This window comes from Myotis lucifugus, unplaced genomic scaffold (genome assembly GCF_000147115.1).
Source record: "Myotis lucifugus unplaced genomic scaffold, Myoluc2.0 scaffold_658, whole genome shotgun sequence".
In the NCBI taxonomy this organism is placed as follows: Eukaryota; Metazoa; Chordata; class Mammalia; order Chiroptera; family Vespertilionidae; genus Myotis; species Myotis lucifugus.
The window spans coordinates 278,439-302,111 of record NW_005871706.1 but is presented as its reverse complement, the minus strand read 5'-3'; the positions used below and the strand labels follow the sequence as shown (position 1 = coordinate 302,111).

The window sequence follows — 23,673 nt, the reverse complement described above, 5'->3', positions numbered from 1 at the left end:
CCTCCTATTTTCTTTCCTTTTTTTTTTTTTGCATGCAGGTCCTGCAATTTTATATCTTCTCAATGCAGCGTAAAATCAGAATGGTGTAGCTTTCAGCGATGCACTAACAAGGGAAGCAGTGTGCCTGCTGCTTCCAGGCCCTGCCGTGGGCCCTGGGTAACACGCAGAGTCAAACAGCTGCAGACCTGTTCCTAGGCACCTACGTTCCAGGAGAGATGCTCAGTAACGACTGAATACAGCAGAGCTCTGGGGGAAAGAAAAGCAGAGGATGGGGGACAAAGCGGGGCGGGACGTGTGCGTGTTTTATACAATGTCTAATACAGCAGGGTCAGGGACACAGTCTGATAAGATGGCATTTACACACAGACCTGAGGGAGTCGGGCAGCCAGCCAAGTGCAAAGGCCTAAGGCAGGAGGAGATATGCTGAGTGAGTTCAAGAGCAGGATGGAGAGTAGGAGCTGGAGGAGGGAGGCAGGTGGAGGCAGATGCGGTGAGAAAGGAGGCATTTGTGCACGTGTGTGTACGTGAGCTGCGCAGGCTTGTAGACCAGGGAGAGCAGGCTTGTAGACCAGGGAGAGAGGCTTTGGGTTTTACTCTGAGTGAGGAGGGAAGTCACTGGAAGGTCTTGGGACTGACAGAGAAGAATCATTTCTTTTAGACTATTTCCATGTCTTATCTCCAAGTAGTGACGGCCAGCACAAATCAGAATAAATGTCCCTTTTTCACTACCTTGTCATTTTTCTCTTCCTGTTCAGAGGCTCGTGACTTTCAAGATTTGACCTGCTTCATTGCAATATCTAAGCAGTGAAAAAACAAAAACCGGAATATTTCTTTCTAGTCACCCACTTCCTAGGAAACAATGAGAAAAACTTTCCTCAGAATAACTCCCATGTTCTTTATCACAAGACAATTCTCTCACCTCACTCATTTCCACTCCTGGGAGAAGTGGTTCCTTATAATTCACACAGCTCTCTCCACACAACATTGCAGAAGGAATGGTCCTACCTTCCTTAAATTAACCCTTAGCATCGCCACTATAAGAAATGAAGATATGAACATAGGAGCATATGTCCAGACTACTTCCAAAAAGATTTGCATGACATCAACTCCACAGGACACACAGAGGGGGGCAGATATAAGCCCTGCCAATTCCTTCCTCACCTTAATCTTGAATGTAAGAAGTGGGTGTTGAAATCTTCCTTCAAAGGAAATAAAACTCTGAGATGATCAATTAGAGAGGGGAAAAGGAAAAACCATTTGCTGAGCATTTCATTAACAAGGTTTGGCCCTTCCTGGTTCTGGCCCTACCAGCATTCTCAAGTTCCTCTCTATCTGTTTAATCAGTTATGTCTTTTTACCCATCCTTTTATATTCTTTTTTATATCTATTCGGAACCTCTAAGGTGCCAAAATCTGGATAGATCAGATTCCATTTTGACAGCCAGCAAAGGGCGTGCCTGCTGCCTGGGATGCGATTCTGTAATTACGGAGTCAAATGTTCTTGCGCAGAACAGAGTAGATGCTCTTGGCAGCAAAAGAACCAGTAAGGAACGAGAACAACACAGTCCTATTGGACGAAGATGGACACGCCAGAGGCAGCCCGGGGGCTCTGACCCAGGCTCTGCACGGCCTAGTCACGTGACTCGCCTCCCTCCCCGTGGCCCAGTTCTCACAGTAAGGAGGAGGGCTGCTGGCCGGATTACGGTGGCAATGAATGCAGCACTGACAGCGGCTGGCACGTGATGCTCAGTGAGTGTGCACAGCTATTATTACACAAGCCCGGAGTTTTACTTCTCCTGGCAGGTGTAGGATCTAGATCTGAGACAAAGCTGGGATGTTGTAAGTCCAGAAAGACAGGTGTTAGTGACAGCAGCACACCATCTGATACCTTTGTTAGAGAAAGCTGGGATTAAATAGGCCAGGGAGAGAGAATTCTCCCGCAGATAATTCACAGACAGCTAACGAAGCACTTATCATGCATGGAAACTGATTCCTAACGAGGATACCTGCCGCCTAACTATGATCATGCAACGGGATTTTCCTACAAGAAAAAGGCACCTTTCGGCTGGGACGCTTACTCGAGAAAGAGCGGCATAATGTCCAAGCTAATACAAACATCAACCTTCCTGAGTCAGCAGTCAACCGTGCGCACCGTTCCTCTCCCTTTATACACTCAGTCCTCTGCCCACTGTCAGAGGTAATGAAGTGTACCTACTCCTACTGCCGGCTCTATTTATAGCCTGGAGTTATTTTTAAACAGTGCTGGGCACAAATACCAACTCAGCCCAGAGGAAACTTCAATTTAAGAGAAAAATTATAAGACAATGAGTCAGAGTGTTAGAAAGACGGTATTGTTGTATTTTCTTTTTCAAAGTCACCTGGACAACCTAAGTAGCCTTTTTCAGGAGGGAACACTCAGCAATATTAATGAACTGTGTTTAGGCCTCTGCTGCCATTCCAAAGGCCGTCTAAACAAGCAGGGGCTAGCCCAGCTGGTTTGGCTCAGGGGTTGAGGGTCGACTCAAGAACCAAGAGGTCATGGTCAGGGCACATGCCTCGATTATGGGCTTGATCCCCAGTACGGGCCTTGCAGGAGGCAGCTGTTCAATAATGTTCCTCTCATCGATGTTTCTATCTCTCTATCCTTCTCCCTTCCTCTCTCTCTAAATATCAATAAAAACATATCCTATATAATAAAAGCCTAATATGAAAATCAATGGAATGGTGGAACGACCAGTCGCTATGATGCAGTCGCTATGATGCACACTGACCACCAGGGGGCAGACACTTAACGCAGGAGCTGCCCCCAGCCCACAGGCCTCGGGCCAGCCAAGGCGGGTGCCAGCAGGGGACCCCCAATCACCCTGCTGGTAACCCCACAGAGGAAGGAGACCGGCAGCGGTGGCAGGGGGCAGGGCCGGCAAGCAAGTGGGGTGGGGGACAGAGCTGGTGAGTGGGCAGCACCAGGACAACCAAGGCGGGTGCCAGCGGGGGCCCCCAATCGCCCCGCCGGTCGCCCCACAGATCGGCCCTGATGGCCAGCCAGGCCTAGGGACCCTACCTGTGCACGAATTTCGTGCACCAGGCCTCTAGTTTTTTAATAAATAAACAACCAAGAGTCTAGCTTCACTGAGGTCAGGAGGCGATCAGTGAAATCGAGGTTAGACATGAAAGCAGACTCACAATTACAGTGGAAGGATGACCCCGTATGCCCATCAACCGATTGCCCAGACTGAGCCGGGGCAGGACCCGCACAAGCGCACACACGCACACACGCCAGCACCTCTGCCGTTCCTAAAGAGCAGTCATCCATGCAGCTGTGCGCAGGAAAACATGCCTCTCAGAGCACATGTTGCTACATCTGCTCGCTCACAAGAATATCCTTGCAACAGGTAAGTGCAGGGTTCTTCATTTGTAGAGCTTAGGGCGGCTGAAGTTAATGGTGACTGATCTCTACTCTGTTATTCATGTTTTTGACAAAAGATTATATGTAAGTTTTCTCTAAACTTACCGGGCAACAACTATGAAAATTTTCCTATGTGCCCTGTACCCCACGAGAGGGTCCTAGCATTTTAGGACATGCAACTGCTCACATCTTTACTCTCCAGTGGGCTCGCCTGACCCTATGCTGTTGGAATTCAAAGCAGCCCCCTAACCAGGGCTTACGGGAGTTAGTTCCTAAGCACCTATGCACATGCAGGGGTAAGACTCCATTCCTGATACCTGGACCCAAACTGGACACAAGAAAACTCATCACCACCACCAACACCTTCATCATCACCATCATCTTCTTCTTCTTCATCATCATCATCACTACTGTCCCCAGAAAGCGCGAGGAAGAGGAAGGAGAAAGGACTGTCGTACATACTACCACAACAAAAGCAAAAAAGGTGATCAGGGAACAGAGGAAAAACAAGAGGAAGAAAGCTTTTTTTTTAAAAATATATTTTATTGATTTTTTACAGAGAGGAAGGGAGAGGGATAGAGAGTCAGAAACATCGATGAGAGAGACACATCGATCAGCTGCCTCCTGCACACCTCCTACTGGGGATGCGCCCACAACCAAGGTACATGCCCTTGACCGGAATCGAACCTGGGACCTTTCAGTCCGCAGGCCGACTCTCTATCCACTGAGCCAAACCGGTTAGGGCGAGGGAGAAAGCTTTTGCTGTCCGATTAATTAAAGCTTATGCTGGAAGTTTTCTCTACTGACATGCAGGAAAGTGATTCACCTGAGCCACAGAGATGCACAGGGGCCTGTGAGAGGGGCACTGGGCTAATGGAACTCTGGGGCCACCTCTGCCTATGAGCTGGAATCAGAATCAAGGCATGAACGCTGGCCCCGTCCAGTGACCAGAGCTAAGGGACACCAGGCCCAGCTCTGCCCCCACCACCGCTTGGTCTGACTATATTTCAACTACAAGTGTCAACAGTATGAAAGTCAAAAAGTGGTTCTGTGATCCCCAACTCTCAAATACCAACTGCCTACAGTCTCTGAAATTCTTGTAATGAGGAGTGACATGTGAATTCAATTTTAAAAACTAAGTTACTTTTTCTTCCTTACTTTTTTTTTTTTTACAGGACAGAGAAAGGGTGAGGGGAAGGTAGGGAACAAAGGTGCCCACACCAGAGCCACCCATGCTTTCTGTTACCAAAGCCGGGCAGAAGCACGGAGTCAGGGCAGAGCCTACCAACTAGTTAGACACACGGTTAATAACCCCAACAGAAAACCCATGTAGCTGGAGTCAGTGCCACACAACAGTCCTTCCAAACGTGTTAACCTGTTTCCCTGCACTGCACGCACGCCGCCAGCTCTCCTGCTGAATAAATACCTAGGAGAGGTCCTGAGGGAGGAGGGGCGTCTGCTCAGGGCACTGGGTGAGGCGGGCAGGAAGGCTGGCCCCGTGCTGGCGGCCCTCTGTCGGGAAGAGCTGGCCGGCACGGCTTGAGGGCTACTAGCGAGGGCGGGGAGGCTCGGGGAGCTAGACGGAAGGGAGAGGCCTGGGGACCTCGGGGCAGGAGAGGCTGAAGGGCCCCCGGGGTGGGTGACAGTGTAGGGGCGATACCGCAGCGATGGCGATGGCGGCTGGCTTCCCGCCGCAGTCCCGGGGGCCGGGCCATGAGCACTGAGGGAAATGGAAGGTACAGCCACGTGGCTGGCCGCCCCGGAGGGGGAGGCAAAGGGCAGGCTCATGGCCGGCACAGAGCTCCAGAAGCTCGCGCTGGGGGCGGGGCTAGTTTCATAGAGGCTGAATTAGGTGAGAAGAGGAGGAAAGAAGAGAAAATGGAAGAAAAACTTGAGATAAAGAATTAAAATAAAAAATATCACGCTTTTAAAGAACAGTATAGTCACACTTCCCATCTCTAAGCATTCAAGTATCCGAATCTTTGAGATACCTAAATAAGAATCGCCTAATTGCTGTAAAGGTCTAGAAGTTATACTTCTATTTTAAAGCCCTCTCGCCAAAGGATAATGTACAATTTTATTTCTAAATTTTAGTTTACCAAAAGCCAAAGAGACAAGCCAAAGAGACCAACCTGAAAAGGACAACACCTCCCGCAGTGACCAAATCCAAGCCCCCAAATATGACACTTGCTATAATCTGCACAGGTCCCCGAAAGAATGCTCCCTTCTCCTACATGCTCGTGGCCGTTTTACTACCACTTAACTGTGCAAAAAGAACCGCACTGACCTAGACAAAGAGCTGGCGCCGAAGGAACCCACACCGCAGAACATGGGACTCGTTCCGGGGACCGAGCCAGTATTTAGCGTGAGATTTCTGTCGGGTGACCGAGCTGCCGCGGCAATTGGCTGTGACGTGGCTGTCAGACTGGCGAACGGGTTTTCATCTCTAGTCTGAGTGGACATCATTAGCACTTCCATTAAAATCTGGCCAATCAAGTCCTTAAAATCAGAGAACACTGTTGGAAAGGCAGAATAAAAGGGAGGTTACACGTGGTTCTTTAAATACACAGTCTTTGAAAAAGCCAAAGGGAACCAGAGAGGTGCAGGGTGGTGCCCCGGCCTGGACTGGACCCTGGAACAGGAAAGAGATGTTAGTGGAGAACTGGAGAAATCCAAATCAGGCCTGGAGTGCAGTTAATAGGAATGTCTTAGTTTGGACAGGTCTTCTGTGGCTATGAAAGATGTTAACGTTAGGGGAACTGGGTGAAGTGTATGCAGAAACTCCCTATACTCTCTAATACTGTTTTAGAAATCTAGAATTATTCCAAAATACAAACCTCATTAAAAAAAATTATTAGAGTGCAGTCAATGAATTACTGCTGATATGTATTAGCTGTAAAAAAGTTACTCCCAACTAGAGGTTAGTTTATCACACTAGAAATCAACTGGGTTAATATTTCTTCTCCTGTATATGTTTTATACACAGTAAAACTATCAAGTACAAAGTTTAAAGTATTTTATGAAGGGTCTGACTTGTAGTCACCGTCTGGCTCTTTGGAGCAGATTCCCACTGCTTAGCTTCCTTCTCACTCTCTGCACTCCCAACTGCTTCACTGTATGTAGGTCTTTAAATACATTTTAAACATCACTACATAAATAACAGCTCTGATGCAGGCAAGTCTTATCTGATTTGATTATTAAAAATTATAACTTAGAGCCCAGCTGGTGTGGCTCAGCAGTTGAGCGTCAACCCAGGAACCAAGAGGCCATGGGTTCGATTCCCGGTCAGGGCACATGCGCAGGTCGTGGGCTCGATCCCCAGTGTGGGACTTGCAGGAAGCAGCCAATCAATGATTCTCATCACTGATATTTCTATCCCTCTCCCTTCCTCTCTGAAATCAATGAAAATAAAATAAAATGCATCTAATGAGGGATTAAGTGCAAGGCACCCTTCGAGGCACTGGGAAGGCATCAGTGATCAAACCAGACACAAATCCCTGCCAGCAGCATTGCTGTGATGTGCAAAGAACACCCTTGCCCACCTCCCCTACCTCTTCTGTATTCCAAATGGCTGCCATGCTGAGTTTTATTACTTTGTTGTAAGTGTGGTTTGTGCAGCTTCTTAAAATAGAATACTGGGAACACAGCAAAATATCAGTATGTCCAATCTTGCTAAGCAATTGAATTCAGCAGATTTACTCCACTGTCTACAAAGGACCTGGGAGGCACTGCAGGCAGGTACAGGCTATCGGAGCGCCTCTCTCAGGGTCCCTGCAGACTACCCAGAATGCTCCTGCTTTGTAAGAGGTGCTAATGCTCTAAGCATCTTCTTTTTACAAAGGAAAAAATGTCAACCCTGAGACAATGGACACTAACTTATTTATATAATTTTCTTTTAGAGAATTGCAAAAGTAAAAAAGAAATGCATTGCTAAGATCAGTGGAAAGTGGCCATACATCAGTGCCCTGACCAAGAAGTACCCCTGTACTCAAAACCCCCACCCAGAGCAGGACAGTGACGGGATAGCAGGGAAGGACAAGACCTTACATTCTCTTTTTCCTTAAGGACAGGACTCCGAAATAGGGCAGGTGAGCTAGAGTCCTACCTTCTTTTGGGTTCTGCTTAAATTGTGCAGAAAGAGAAGAAAGAAAGATGACATCTCTGTCCCGGTCCTTCCAGGAGACACGAAAGATCTTACAGACCAGCTGCAAGGCCTGCTCTTCAGATACTTCAGAACCCGACGACGGCTCCTTGTGAGGAAGAAGATTTGGGGGTTAATTTCAAGTGGTGGGAGGTCCGAGTTAGACTTCCATAGAAATACTTAATCCTGACTTAATTCATTTCAGAAATGCATAGAACTAGTCACCTACTGACTTAGAGAAAGATAAACTTGTTACTGTGACTCTAGAGCTACACTTTTCATAACACTAAAGAACTATACAAAATAAAGCACCACACTGCTTCCACTCCAACTTCTAAACACGTGTTGCTGAACACTAATAACTTACAGAACAGAAAGTGACCCAATTACCTATACCAGCTCTACACCACACCAAAAATAGCAAAACCCACAACACCCTGTTTCTAAATATAGAAACTGAACTCAGATGATAACAAAATATGAAGACTTCATGTTTTCAAGAAGTTTGTTCTTGCTACTGGGTCCCACATACTGTCTCAATTTCCAGTCATTTTCCTTGGAATAGTCCCAAAGACATGACTGATCTACTTGCTTAAGCCAAACACCAACAGAAAACATTCAAATTAGCTCTGAATGAATTCCTATTACAAACCAAATTTCCTGTTGGAAACATGGGCCTGAAACAAAGATAAGGGAAGAATTTTATCAGTTAAAAGGACTGAGTTAGGCCAGCTGGCGTGGCTCGGTGGTTGAATGCCGACCTATGAACTAGGAGGTCAAGGTCGATTCTGGTCAGGGCACATGCCTGGGCTGCGGGTTTGATCCCCAATGGGGGAGTGCAGGAGGCAGCCAATCAGTGATTCTCTCTCATCATTGATGTTTCTCTCTCTCCCTCTCCCTTCCTCTCTAAAAGACTGAGTTATACTTCCATTAGTAAGGGCAGGCTGGGCTACCCATTTTTCCTCAAAATAAAAACCAATCACCTGACCAGGACCTGCTGATTGGGTGGCCACTCTTAACAGACTCCGCAGATACAAGACGTGAGCGCTGCTTCCCTGTGTCATGTCACCTGTACTAAAACAGAAGCAAGGCTTCCTCTTACCAACCTTGTCGCTGAGGCTCCTTTTTTCTCTTCGATCATTTTCATCAACTTCCATGTTTTCAATTCCTGAATCCACATCCACCTGGGACATGCTTTAAGTACAAAAGACAAATAAGTCTTTTACCTTTCATAAATCCACCCAATGTCCCAGCCTCTGGCTGAGGAAGTTTTTAAATATCAATCAAAATCAGTCAGGAAAGCGAAATAATAAAGGTTCATCCTTTTTTTTCTATTAATTCCTTAAAGAGCTCTCTTCATATATTAAGATAGAAACATTCTATCATAATTTTAATATTTTTCCCAAGTTGTCATTTTCTTAGGCTCACTTTCAAAAAAATAGTTAGAGCATATTTTCTATACATATTATGGTAAGCTATATACAATCATTCAGAGCCTGATTATAAAATCTAGTTGAGAACATATAGTATTTTCCCCCACATTAAATAAATAAGTGTCCCAGGACCATCTATTGACAAGACCATCATTTTTACACTAATATGAAGTCACCTATTCATATGTCCCATTATATAGTATATGTGTGGTTCTTTCTGGACACTGGTTTCTGTTCCATTGGACAAGCTGTTTGTCCCTGAGCCAACACCACGCTGTCTTACTAAAACTTCACACTAAGTCTCGATCCCTGCTGGGTCAATGCCTCCACCTGGTTCTTCTACTTTAGGAGCGTCTTGGCCATTCTTGACCCTTTGCTTTTGCATACAGAACTAAGAATTAGCTTGCCAGGTTCCTTAAATATTCTGCTGGGCCCTAACTGGTTTGGCTCAGTGGATGGAGCATCGGCCTGCGGACTGTAAGGTCCCAGGTTCGATTCCGATCAAAGGCATGTACCTTGGTTGCGGGCACATCCCCAGTGGGAGGTGTGCAGGAGGCAGCTGATCGATGTTTCTCTCTCTCATCGATGTTTCTGACTCTCTATCCCTCTCCCTTCCTCTCTGTAAAAAATCAATAAAATATATTTAAAAAAAATATTCTGCTGGGATTTTGACTAATTTCACTGACTCCAGAGATCAAAGTGAGGAGAAATGGCATCGTTATGTTACTGAGTCTACCCATGGTATCTCTCTCCAAGTATTTAGGCTTTCATTAAGGTCTTTTGATAAACTTTTATAATTTTCTCCACAAGTCTTTCACTTCTTTCGCTCAATTTATACCTATGTACCATATATTTTTAAATGAAATTATGAATGGTACCTTTTTAAAAATTAAGTTTTCTAATTTTTGGTTGCTGCTAGTACACAGTAATGTAAACTGATTTTGGACACAGATCTATTTTAAGCAACTTTACTTATACACAGGGCTCACTAGGTAATCATTTTATCTTTGAACAATAAGTGTTTTGTTTCTTCCACTCCAATCCCTACTTGTTCACTGCACGGGGTAGGATCCCCATGGTGAAGAGAAGCAGAAATAACAGCCATTCTTGTTCTTATTACTGATTCTAAAGAGAGTTTCTAACTCCTCACCACTGAAAATGAGAGTGCTGTAGTTTTCTGGTAGATGTTCTTTATATTAGTCAGAATAAGATAGGCTCTGCTGTGGTAACACATATACTCTGAAATCTTAGAGGCTTAACACTATAAGGGTTTATTTCTTGCTTACGCAAAGTCTGGTGAGAGTGAAGCATCCTGACTTCATCTTTAATCTATGCCATCTGCAATACTCAGCCTCCCAGGTCACTGGAGCAAGAGAAGAGAGGGACGGAGGAGGAACATCGGCTCAACTGCCTTTCCTAAAAGTGACACATGTCACTTCCACTCACAGTCTATGGGACAGAACTAGTCACTTCACCCCAATCTAGCTGCAATGGAGCCTGGAGATGCAGGGGAAGGTATGATTATTTTGTTAACTCTATCTCTGCTATTGTCGGTTTAAGGACGCACCTTTCTGTACCGTTTGTTAAAATTTTTATCATCATCTGTTGAAGTTTAGCAAAATTTGCAATGGTTTTTCTCTTTTATAATATGGTGAATAATATTGATAAATTTTCTAATGTTAAAGCACCCTTGGATTTCTGACATAAACTGAAGTTGATCATATTATATTGTACTATATCATATCACATTAACCTATAAAATTATATGAGCAAGGTTCTTTCGTTGAAAATTTTTAAAATACTGATTCAATTTATTTCATGTGTTTTTTATTATTATTCAGGTCTTCTTGATTCAATTTTGGGAGAAATATGTTTTTCTAGGAATTTGATTTTCATCCAACTTTTCAAATTTATTTGCATTTGCATATTTACACTTTTCATGGACACCTTTCAATAACAAATATTACTGAGCGCCCATTCTATGTAGGGCTTGTGCTAGGTGTCTGAAATGTCAGTGAACAAAAAAGATAAAAATAAATAAATAAATAAATAAATCACTGTGTCATGGAGCATACATTCCATCTAGAGATAGAAAGAGAATAAACAGCCTGGCCTCTTGGTGGCTCAGTGGTTGAGCGTCGACCTATGAACCAGGAGGTCACAGTTCATTTCCTGGTCAGGACACATGCCTGGGTTTACGGGCTCAATCCCCAGTAGGGTATGTGCAGGAAGCAGCTGATCAATGATTCTCTCTCATCATTGATGATTCTATCTCTCTCCCTCACCCTCTCCCTTCCTCTCTGAAATCAATTAAAAAAAAAAAAAATTAAAAAAAAGAGAGAATAAACAATAAACATAAATAAGCAAAGCACATAGTATAGTGAGTGCTATAGAAAATTTAAATAAAAAAGAACAGGGAAAAAAAAAAAAAAAAAAAAAAAAAAAAAAAAAAAAAAAGAACAGGGAAAAGGCAACTGAGAGTGCAGGGCTTTCTGCTTGAAGTGGGGTGAGCCTCACTGAGAAATGCCAGATGAGCAACAATATGAAGGCGGTTACCCATTCATGCCCAGGGGAAGAGCATTCCAACCAACGGGTTCTTAGTCCCAATATTTCCTTGTATTCTTTTTTCCTTTTTAATATATTATAGCTTTATTTTCTTCTAAGGACCACTCTAGCTGCAACACGCAGATCATGATTCATAATATTTGTTACTGTTCAGTCCCACATACTTTCAAACTTCCATTATGATATTTTCTTTAACCTTTATATAGAAGCATACTCCATTTCTAAAATTTACAAATGTCTTAAGGTTTTTTTAAAAAAGTTTTTTTGCCCTAGCTGGTTTGGCTCAGTGGATAGAGGGTCGGCCTGCAGATGTAAGGGTCCTGGGTTCAATTCTAGTCAAGGGTACATGCCCAGGTTGCGGGCTTGATCCCCGGTAGGGGGCATGCAGGAGGCGGTTGATCAATGAATTTATTTCATCATTGATGTTTCTCTCTCTCTCCCGTCCTCTCTGAAATCAATAAAAATATATTTATAAAATAAATAACTTCCCCCCCCCTATTAATTATCAAACCTAATACTAGTGAGAAAACATGTACGATTCTGACTGTTGAAACTTTTTGGTCAGTGAGTATTAGGAAAGCAATGTGTATTCTCCAACTGTACAGGACAAAGTTCTGTATCTTTCCACTGGATCAAGCTTGCCAGCTGCGTTGTTTAATTTGCCCATATGCTTATTCATATTTATTCTCTTTAATCTATTGATAAATGATCTATTGTTAAAACACTCCCACTATGACTGTGTCAATTTCTTCTAGTTCTGTCAATATTGGCTTTATTGCATATTGCTGTTATATTACTAAGTACAAAGACTTTCAGAACTGTTAAATCCTACAGGTAAACAAAACTTGTGTCGTTATATAGTGCTAACGTCTAGTAATACTTTGTGCCTTAAAGTCTACTTCGTTAATATGCTTACCCAAGTTTCTTTTGTTTACTTTTTTCGTTTGCCTGGTATACCTTTTATGGTCTTTTTTACTCTTGACCTTACTTCTCTAACCTAATCTTTCAGATATCCCTTTTATAAACAAGGATAAAGCTGGGTTCTGTTTTGTTTTCAATACAACCTATTCCTTTTCACTGTGATTTACTGTAATTGCTAACATATTTTCATTTTTTTTGACCAGCTTATTTTGTGCTATTTGTCTCTTTTTAGAAATTTGTTTCTTCCTTCCCTTTCTTTGAATTGACTTAACTCCACCCTCCCACCTCCTCACTATGGTTCCATACTTCCCTTTTACTGGTTTGGAAGATATACTCTATTTCCATGCTATTAGTGGCTACCCTTGAAATTTAATCAAGTATTCTTAACTCAAAATCTAAAAGTTGGCCAGTATCTTAAAAAAAAAAAAAAAGTTGGCCAGTACCTTTACCCCTTCTCAAGTATAAAAGGACTTTAGATCTTGCTTGGGTCAACGAACCCCCGAAACGCCCCTTACGGCTAACCTGCTACTGCTGGCCAGCTAAATGTTAGACCTATCTGATTTTTCTACACTGTTGTTATTGCTTTATACCATCAGTGTTTATTATTTTCTTCACTCACTCTTCCTTCTTGCATGTCACACATTATTCCTGAGATCATTTTCTTTCTTAACTATATCTGTTAAAAAAGTCAGGGGGCCCTAGCTGGTTTGGCTTAGTGGATAGAGCATCGGCCTGTGGACTGAAGGGTCCCGTGTTGGATTCCAGTCAAGGGCATATGCCCCAGTTGCGGTTGCAGGCTCAATCCTCAGTAGGGGGTGTGCAGGAGGCAGCCAATCAATGGTTCTCTCTCATCAGTGATGTTTCTATCTCTCTTTCCCTCTCCCTTCCTCTCTGAAATCAATAAAAATATATTTAAAAAAAAGTTGGGGGTCTTTTAGTGGCAGGTTATCAGATTGTGTTTTTAATCTATTAATGTCTTTATTTCACCCTTGCTCTTAAAAGATCGTTCCACAAAGGTACACAATTTCCAGTAGACTTCCTGTCAGCATTCAATGCTATTACTCCAACATCCTCTGGCTTCCATCTTTGAGACATCTAATAGTTGTTTTTTTTGTAGAGAATCTCTTTTCTGACTATTTATAGGTCTTTGGTATTCTGCAATTTTATTAAGAGATGTCTAGATAGAAATTGCTTTTTGTTTAACCTGTTTGCGAGTTGCTGGGCTTCCTGAATCTGGAGATTCATATCATTTATCAACTCTAGAGAAATTCTCAACCATTTATCTTTTTTTAAAAAAATTATAATTGACATTCAATATTATTTTATATTTCAGCCATTTATTTTTTGATAATGGCTTCCAAACCAGTAGAGAAAAAAATGTCTAATAAGGAGAAGCGTGGGGAATCTCTTCAAGTCTCTCTCCTCTCCTTTTAATGTTTCTATTAAATATATATTGAATCTGTGTATTCTACATCTCCATCTTTCATATTTTTCATCACTTTCTCTCTTTGTGGTGTACTCTGGGTAATTTCTTCAGCTCTATCATTCCATCTGTTAATTCTCTCTTTAGCTATGTCTAATCCTTTGTTTAACTCGTTTCAATTTGAATTATCTTTTCCTTTCTAAAAATTGTATTTGGTTCTTTACAAATGTGCTTGGTTGTTTTTACAGTCACCTGCCCCTTATGTTTTCAATTCCTTTTTTAATTTATTTAAATATACATATTTTATATTCTGTACCTGATAATTCCAAAACCCTAAAATCTCTAGGTGAAATAACTGTTGTTACTAATCTGTTGGCTGTTAGTCATACTGGCTGTTTTCTGCTGTGCTTTGTGATTTTTGACCATGAGCTAATATTACTTGGAAATTTTTCTAAGGAAATTCTCTGAAGACATGATGCTTTGTGTTTTCTTCTGTTAGATGCCTTGCTTCACTGTATATGACAATTCTTAGCTTGAGGTTTTTTAGACTATACCAATAGTGTGAATCTAGGTGCTAAACCCAGATGAAAGTTACCTATTAGCCATGAAATCACAGAGTTGACTTGATTAACAAAAAAAAAAAAGTCCATGTATTCCCAGTTGGTGTGGCTCAGTGGTTGAGCATCGGCCTATCATTCTCTGTCAGGGCACATGGCCGGGTTGTAGGCTGTCTCCAGGGGAGGCATGCAGGAGGCAGCTGATCAATGATTCTCTTTCATCATTGATGGTTCTGTCTCTCTTCCTCTCCCTTCCTCTCTAAAATCAATAAAAATATATTTAAAAAAAGAAAATACATGTATTCAAAGCAAAGGTAATAAGAACAAAATTGTTTTTACTCTATGGGGTTAAGTTGATCTTTTCCCTGAGAGTGTCGACCTTCCTGAATTCTTGCCTAATGTGTGTGGTCTCTGATCTGGTTCCTCACCCCCAACCCCTCCCAACTACCAAAGCTCTATTCTAGTACTTCTCAACCTTTTTCATATCATAACACACAGAGAAGATAATATTTGTTGGGCCTGCTGACATAAACAGAGGGGGCAGCTTAGGGCAGTGGAATGGGTCTGGGAGTTGGGGTGTCTGACTGGCCCATGGAATAAAGAAATAAGCACCTCAGCCACTCTATCACCTAGTCATGTGCACTTGGAGCACAGGAAGGTTCTGCTCCAGGACACCCTGATCCTTATAGAGCTCATAGACTGTTTGGCTCAGCTGGATCAGTCCACTTACTGAGCTCCATCCACATTTTAAATGTTCACTGATGAATAAAATGTCAAAGAAATATTTAGGGACTGACAGATGATGCCACCTTTGTGTTTATAAAGACATTAAAAAACTAAAAACATTTCTTACCACCTACACCATTATTTCACAAAAGACATTTCAACACCAAAAACATAAAAAGGTATAAAGAACACTTCAGAATAATACAAAGACATTTAAGTTTAATAAATTTAGCTCTAATTTGCTATGGACTGGCATGGATCTCTGGGCTGGCACCTGAGACTAATGACTAGAGACTAAATTGAATGGATCTTTCTCTTTCCATCAATACACTCTATTGGGAAATCAGCTTACTTTACCTTTTCTCACAAGAGACACCATCTATATCCATGCTCTGGGAACGTGAGAGAGACTGCGATTGCGTTTCAAGGCTATTGGAGGGCGAGCTGCTGAGAGAACTGACTCCTTCACTGCTCTGGCTTCGATGGGCTACTCCTAGGCAGAAAAAGACATGAAAGAGTAAGTCTCACATGAAGTAACAGTAAAACCATTTGTAATGACAACAGTAAATATACACAATTGGTATTCATACCATTGTGACAGTCAGCAATTGAAGAATCTATAATAATAAAAGGGTAATATGCAAATCGACCAAACAGTCCAATGACCATCTGGATGACCTTCTGGATGAAGCCAGGGCAGCCGCCGGGGCTGCGAGGGCCGAGCCCCTTGCACATATTTTGTGCATCGGGCCTCTAGTTTCTAATAAAAGATTACACTAAATGCAAAAGTAATATTAAAATCATAGGAACATTAACAATTAGTCATAACTTATCAATATACATCGTATGAGGTCAGTAACACAGCTGTATCTAATATCTAAAACTGATTCCTCATCACCTTCTTTTTCACCAATTTAAACTATGATACTGGAATACAAATTAGCTTCCATCACAGGCCAGGAAAACCCTTGAAATGTACCAAGAATAAGATACATTAATGAAGGGCTATAGAGACATGTAGAGGGAGAGGTGTGATCAAGCAAATATACTAAAATGTTAATGGAAGGATCCAGATGGTGGGTATATAGGTGTTCATTACAAGATTCTTTCAAATCTGCTGTAGGCATAAACTTGTCATAATAAAATGTTGAAAGCACACACATAGACCCATCTGAGCTATTGCTAAATACAGGTCAGTGCACTTACTGAGTGAACATCTTCTCCCTGGCAGCCGGGGTAAGGGAGTAACTGACGCTGTCCTGCCTCACAGAGCTTCCAGAGGCGTGAGCCGCAGCACGAGCGGGGACAGATTTCTCATCGATGTCTTTAAAGGCAGGTTTTCATAGAATTTTAAAAAGTACTTTAACTCTATGAATATCCAGACATCTGCAAGTACTTTTAAAAATAGAGGGCATAAAAAATACAAAATACAGGGTGTTTCAAAAAATGTATACACAGTTTAACAGCTGACACCTCCAACTGATGTTTCTTTCTCTTCAGATGTAACCCATTGGGATTAATAGTGGTATTCAACGTGTATATACATTTTTGGAACACCCTGCATATACCTATTGTGGTGAAAGGAAAATGAGACTTACATTTTTTCAAAAACAACTTGAGTTACCAGTTGTAGCTGAAACAACTACCAAGTGGATAACATTTTAACCATCCCAGCATTCCAAGAAAGTAAAGTTGGAAAAAAAAAAAAAAGTAAAGTTGGCACCCTTTAATGTCTCTCCATTGAAGAATGTTACAAAACATTTATCCGCTCCTGATAGCAGGTATTAACATATACCTGTTTATTAAAACTTCTGCAGGACTCATGAAGGAAAAGAGAAATGAAATTGTCAGTGTTCCTAAGTAGACTCAAGGGAAATATGGAAAACATCTAATGTAGTGAGAATTCTGAGAAGCTCGTGGAAGACAGCAAAACTTTAAATTCATTAATTCAAGAAGGGTAATGCAAAGTAAGTTCTCAGTAAATATTTACTGAAGGACTAGATAATAGAGCACCAATAATGTCCTTAGGAGAACACTAGTTTACCTACCACAGTGGAAGGTCTGACAATTTTTTAATAAAAATGAATCAATAATAAAGCTCAACAATTTTTATGGGACAGCAGTTCAGCAGATTTAAAAAGCCTACCTGATAAAACCAGGCTTAGAATAAACTGGTAATGACAGTACGCTGTCTGAAAACCTGTATTTGTAAGATCACATTCCATAACTATACTCTGTGTACAACAGCCCATACAGTACAGTGCCAGAGTATTCCACCCCGCTAATGGACTGCATACCAATGTTTCTATAAGACAGCCAGGAGATCATCTGCATCCTCCTGAACTCGCCATGTGAGCCTCACGTTCTGGGTCAAGTGGGGCAATTCTCCCAGAATTAACTATGTTTACTAGTTCCTCCATCTGTACAACCACATGACCCCACTCCTTTCTGAAACTTAAAAATCAGATGGTCTGATTTTATTTAGAATCAATATGAATTCAATATCATGAGTAACAACCAATCAAAGCACTTGTACAAAATACCGCGTTGTTCTCAAACCACACACACATGCGTCTGTCTTCACCCGCTCCCACCCCTAACTTGAGAACTCACTGTCAGGAGGCCAAGCTTTAAGGCATAGATAGCGCTCCCTTCATGTCCATAAAACCAGACATTAGAGAATTAAAACACAGGCAACACCTCTGATCCTCCTTTAGAAGATGAGTAAAATCCCTACGTACCAAATTTTAAAGAGTGAGGGTGTGTATAACAAAGAGCGGAGAGAGCCATGTCTGCTCAATAAAATATGAATTACGACTTTCAAAATGGCAGCTTCCCAAACTGCTATGGTGACTAGGATCTTGTTAAAGGTAAATTATGCATTCTGTGTGGGAAGGCTAGATTTTTTATTTAATGGGGTTTTATTTTTGTAAGATTTTGCTCCTAGCATTGAAGTATTTCCTGAATGATATTCCCTTTCGGGTATAAACCAAACCAAATGCCTATAGTTAAGCTGCGACACTAGCTCTGTTCCAGTATTTCTCTCTCTCTCTCTCTCTCTCTCTCTCTCTCTCTCTCTCTCTCTCATACACACACACACTATTTTATCCTCTTGAGATTTTTTAAAAATGTTTTTTTCAATTGTTTTTAGAGGTAGAGGAAAGGAGAAGGAAAGAGAGATAGAAATATCAATGATGAGAGAGAATCACTGATCAGCTGCCTCCTGCACATGCCCCCTGGGGATCAAGCCCACAACCTGGGCATGTGCCATCAACCACTGAGCCACACCGGCCAGGCTTGAGTTACACATGCTGATGTTATTTTGGTCACTTCCTCTTGTGATTAATTCAGCAGATCTTTTATTCGGTGCCCATCATGTGCTACCACTGTTAAAGGCACCGGGGACAGAGCCTGCGCCCCACGGAGCTTACACTCTAGGAGGGAAGGCAGAGAAAACAGGACATGCAGGTAGCATATGTGCCACATCCGCCCAAGAAAAACGATCTGTGTAGGATAGAGGTTGTGGTTTTAGACAGGGAGGCCAAAGAAGATGTTATTGAGAAGGTGACAAATAAGCATCTGGAGAGTTAAGCAAAAAAGCCTGTGGATTTTAGGGCATGAGCATTCTAGGCACAGAAACAGAAAATATAAAGGCCCAAGTAGGGATCACGCCTGGAATGTTCCAGAACCGCAGGGAAGCCAGCATGGCCGGAGCAGAAGAAGTAAAAAGAGCGGTGAGAGTGGAGGTCGGAGCGGCAGCAGGGTCAGGCCACACATAGCCCTGGTCGGGGAAGACTGACGTTCACTCAGGGAAGGCAGGGAGCCAGAGCAGGGTTTTGAACTGATGTGACCTTTTTATGAGGGGATTGTCTTCTTACTTGTTTATTTAATAAATTCATGTAAATTTGTTTCTCCAGTCTGCCAAGGACATGGCCAATAATATCTACCTGCATGTGATTAGGAATAATAGCGACTATTCAAAAAACACAATTAGGACTTCACAGCACAGAGGCACTGCCAAGAACTAAGAGCTGTCCTCATCTTTCTGTACGTGAGTGTGGGCATCGGAATGAGCTTGCTGTAAAACTGACAGCTGTTGTATGACCTGGTAATTATGCTTTAGAGCAGTGGTTCTCAACCTTCCTAATGCCGCGACCCTTAATACAGTTCCTCATGTTGTGGTGACCCCCAATTTCATTGTTACAAATTGAACATAATTAAAGCATAGTGATTAATCACAAAAACAATATGTAATTATATATGTGTTTTCCAATGGTCTTAGGCGACCCCTGTGAAAGGATCATTCGACCCCCAAAGGGTCGCGACCCACAGGTTGGGAACCGCTGCTTTAGAGGGACTCACTGGCTCCACACTGAGGCCAGGGAGGGCCTGGCGAGACCAGCGAGGAGGCCCCCCAGCATCCAGGCAGGATGTGCAGGTGCCTCGGACCTGGGTGGCAGCAGGACAGGTGAGGTGAGTTGTGAGAATCTGGTCAGGTTCTATTTTGCTGATAGACCTGGAGTAGGGGCCAGGAATCTAGTCCGAGGGCCACATCTGACCCACTGAATAAAGCTTTATTGGAACATAGCCACACTCCTTCATTTACATTATCGTCTGTGCCAGCGATTGTGCCACAGGGGTGGAGAACAGCTGTGGCAGAGACTGCACAGCCTTCAAAGCCTAAGTTATTTACTGCCTGCCCTTTACAGAAAGAGTTTTCATGACCCGCAACTAGAATATGAGGTAAACAGAGGAGAAAATGCTTAGGCTTAAGCAAGCAGGAAAAGAAGAGTTGTCATTTATAGGGACGGGGTCCTGGGGGAGGATGGCATGCGAGGAAGCATCAGGAGCTCGACTGTGGACGTGTCAACTGTGAGATGCGTATTGGATGATGTTTGAGTCTGAGGCTCCAGGAACAGGTCTGGGCTGGAGTCATCAGATTAGAGACAGTAAAGCCAAGAAGCCAGATAAATCAATAAGAGAATAAACACAGGAGAGCATGAGAGCTTAACTATTGAGTCCTGGGCACCCTCACATTCAGAACGCAGAGAAATCAAGAGCCATGCAGAGAACCAGGAAGAACAGAGGCAGGAGGAAACCAGGAGTGTGGGGGTCTAGAACAGCGGTCGCCAACCTTTCGGACCTCACGGACCATCAGTGGTCCACAGACCATCAGTTGGTGACCGCTGTTCTAGAAGGTAAGAGAGGAAAGCACTTCAGGAAAAGAGGGTAAAGCCAGGCCAAGTGAAGCTGACAGGTAAGATGAGATGGTGACTCAGAGACCACGGGCCTCAGCTGAGGGATCGATTCAGCAGAGGGTGTGAGGGCAGAGAGAGGAGAGTGAGCACAGGCAACTCGTCCCGAAGTTCTGTTGTCAATGGGTGCAGAGATGTGGGTGGAAGCCCGCAGGGCAAATGAGATCAGGAGTTCCCCCTTTTTTTTAATCCTCCCAGAGGATATGTTTATTGATTTTTAAAGAGAAGAAGGGAGAGAGAAACATCACCCAACAGGAAACTAAACCTGCAACGTAGGCATGTGCCCTGACGTGGAATCGAACCTGCAATCTGTCGGTGTATGGGACGACATGCCAACCAACTGAGCCACCTGGCCAGGGCAAGAGTTCCTTTTTATTTATTCCCATGATGGGAGAAGGAACAGAATGTAAATGGCTACTAAAAAACAAAAGTTTTTTACTTGAGCAGGAAAAATGGGACTGCTGGGCAAGGGCTCTGAGCAGGTGGGAGGAGCTGGGACCTAGGGTGGGCCTACAACGAGGGGGAGCAGTGCGAGCCCTTCAGGAGGTCCTTTCTGCCGCATGTTTTCTCCACGAATAGGAAGGCGGGCCATCAGCTGAGAGTGCGCGTGGAGAATGAGGCCGCAGACTGCAGAAGGTAAGGAATAATTAGCAGAGTGGGGAAGGAAACCAGGAAATATAACTGCCTGCACTGTTAAGGGTCCACTTGGTTTGTGGTCATGAATCTGAAATGAGACAGGCGGCACGGTCTGGGCTTTTCTCTAGCTTTGTTCACTGCACAGGGGCATGCTGGGGTGAGCGCTGCTGGTCCCAAACAGACAGCGTGCTGCGCCCAGGAGTGCTGAGGGGCCTGCCAGGAGCACAGAGTTCTGGGTCTCCTGCCTGACCTTTCCTGATGCAGTGAGACTCCCCATCAAACCAGTTCTCCCTGGACAGTTTCTAGCATTCCTGGGGGGAGGGGCACGAGGAGGAAACAGGACTGGGGGTGGGGGGATGGCAACCATGGTGAGACAAGGAGCGCTGTCTCCAAGGAAAAGGTAAAACACAACCGGAATCCCGAACCCTTCCCCTACCAGAGGCCCAGCACAGCTTCTCGGAGTGTACAGAGGAGACACTGCAGGCAAAGGCACTGTTGATTACTAACTGATGATTTGGCCTGAACTGCTCTCACTTTTCTAATGATGTCTAAGCATTTATTTTTACATATGGAGGAGGCTACAATGATGTCTACAACAGAAACTCTGTAAAACACGTTTATTATATTTTAAAATATATTTTTATTGATTTCAGAGAGGAAGGGAGAGGGAGAGAGACAGAAACATCAATGATGAGAGAGAATTATTGATCAGCTGCCTCCTGCATGCCCCCTACTGGGGATTGAGCCCGCAACCTGGGCATGTGCCCTTGACTGGAATTGAACCCGAACTATTCAGTCTGCAGGCCGATGCTCTATCCACTGAGCCAAACCAGCTAGGGCGGTAAAACACTTTTAATTGACTAGTCAACCTAAACAAGACAGGTTATTCAGAGGGAACTAAGGCAGAGTGCATTAAATGACTACAGACCTAAAAACTCCATGTTCAATTATTAGATGATATGATAATCAATACAGATCTCTTAGCACCTGCTTTCTCATAATTAGGATCTTAAATAATTATAATAATTACTACACTGGTAATAATTATGTTTGATAGAAATGTTCATTTAGAGAAAGGACAGATATTTTCAAATATTCAGTATGAGTCACTATCATCGTTTCCCAACAAAGATACTCCTAGATATCAACCTGAACTCATTAATTATAAAGAAATAAACCTTGCCCTAACTGGTTTGTCTCTGGATAGAGCATCAGCCTGAGGACAGAAGGGTCCCAGATTCAATTCTGATCAATGGCATATGCCCAAGCAGCAGGCTCAATCCCCAGTAGGGGGCATGCAGGAGGCAGCCGATCAATGATTCTCATCATTGATGTTTCTATCTCTCTCTCCCTCTCCCTTCCTCTCTGAAATCAATAAAAATATATTACCAAAAAAAAAAAAAAAAAAAGGGAAGAAAGAAAGAAACCTTTTGTTAGCTAAGTAATTGTCAATAAAATAGTCCTAAAACATACCAGGTAAACTTTTACACCCTGAAAATTCAGAGAAAGCATTCTATGCCAATGTAAACAAGGAAATCTGTAATTAGAGGCTTGTTACTTTGACCATTATTTCAATCTCATATTTTCAGATGATTTGTCTTAAAAGCATCAACCAAACTCATCAAATCAGCAGAACCAAATATAGTCTTAATCACTTTGCCATCAAAGACAAGACCTGACCCTGTTCGGAAAAAAATGGTAAGTTATGGAAAGGAAAACAGTTAGTTTTAACAGATCACTATCAAAATGAGTAGACATCAACAAAGCATGCTGTAATAATCTCACATTCTAAACTATGGCTTGCAGGATTTTAAACAGTTGCTGTCCAACTGATTGTACCCTGTTGTGGAAATGTCAAAACTATAAGTGAATAAAAGGCTACGATTAGAATGATAAGCACACCCAGGTATGAAGAGAGGCTTACCTGATGCACCTATTGGGGAGGTAGCTGGGGTCATGTTGTGGACATTGAGACCAAGACTCTGGGAGGGGCCGGGGGCTGATGCCGCTATAGGGGGCCCCGGAGGGTTCTCCCTCTGGGGAGAGGTGAGCGGGGTGGTCGGTTGGGAGGTCTGTCCACCAGCAAGTCGAGCCAGGCGCCTCCGCCGGATCTGCGTGGGGAAAGGGCATATGTGAGTAAACAGCAGGAACACTGCCGGAGAGGAACATTAGCGTTATCAGTAACCACACTAGAGCTGAACAACTAAATGTGCCTTGAGAATAAAGTACCCATTTGAGGAAAGGATTAACTCCGTGTACCAGTATTTCTGCAAGCCACCACCTCACTTTTTAAAAACTGCAGCACATAATTATTTTAATTCCACCTGGCCAGCATGGCTCAGTGGTTGAGCATCGACCTATGAACCAGAAGGTCACAGTTCGATTCCTGGTCAGGGCACATGCCCAGGTTTTGGGTTCCATCCCCAGTGTGGGACGTGCAGGAGGCAGCAGATGTATGCTTCTGCCTCATCATTGATGTTTCTATGTCTCCCTTTCTCTCTGAAATCAATAAAAATATTTTTAAAAATTTTATTTTAATTCCTAAATTCTACCCCAAACCAAATGTTAAATTAGATATGAAGGTAGAATAAATACATTTCACACACTCACA

At 43.0% G+C, this 23,673-nt stretch overlaps 1 protein-coding gene across 10 annotated transcripts in view; it reads right to left on the bottom strand.

Annotated features, from left to right (window-relative positions):
- UBE4B (ubiquitination factor E4B) overlaps nt 1-23,673 on the bottom strand; it is an 87,817-nt gene that overhangs the window by 38,754 nt on the left and 25,390 nt on the right. The window contains exons 2-7 of one of the 10 annotated variants that reach the window (XM_006105283.3): nt 22,987-23,173; nt 15,529-15,664; nt 8,653-8,740; nt 7,511-7,655; nt 5,693-5,921; nt 4,832-5,248 (exon numbers count right to left, since the gene is read on the bottom strand). In XM_006105283.3, the coding sequence (XP_006105345.1) occupies nt 4,832-5,248; nt 5,693-5,921; nt 7,511-7,655; nt 8,653-8,740; nt 15,529-15,664; nt 22,987-23,173 (1,202 nt within the window). Of the gene's footprint in view, nt 1-4,831; nt 5,249-5,692; nt 5,922-7,510; nt 7,656-8,529; nt 8,621-8,652; nt 8,741-10,265; nt 10,343-15,528; nt 15,665-15,761; nt 15,948-22,986; nt 23,174-23,673 lie in introns of those variants that run through there. The other 9 variants (XM_023746336.1, XM_006105284.3, XM_023746341.1 and 6 more) reach the window with 9 other exon arrangements.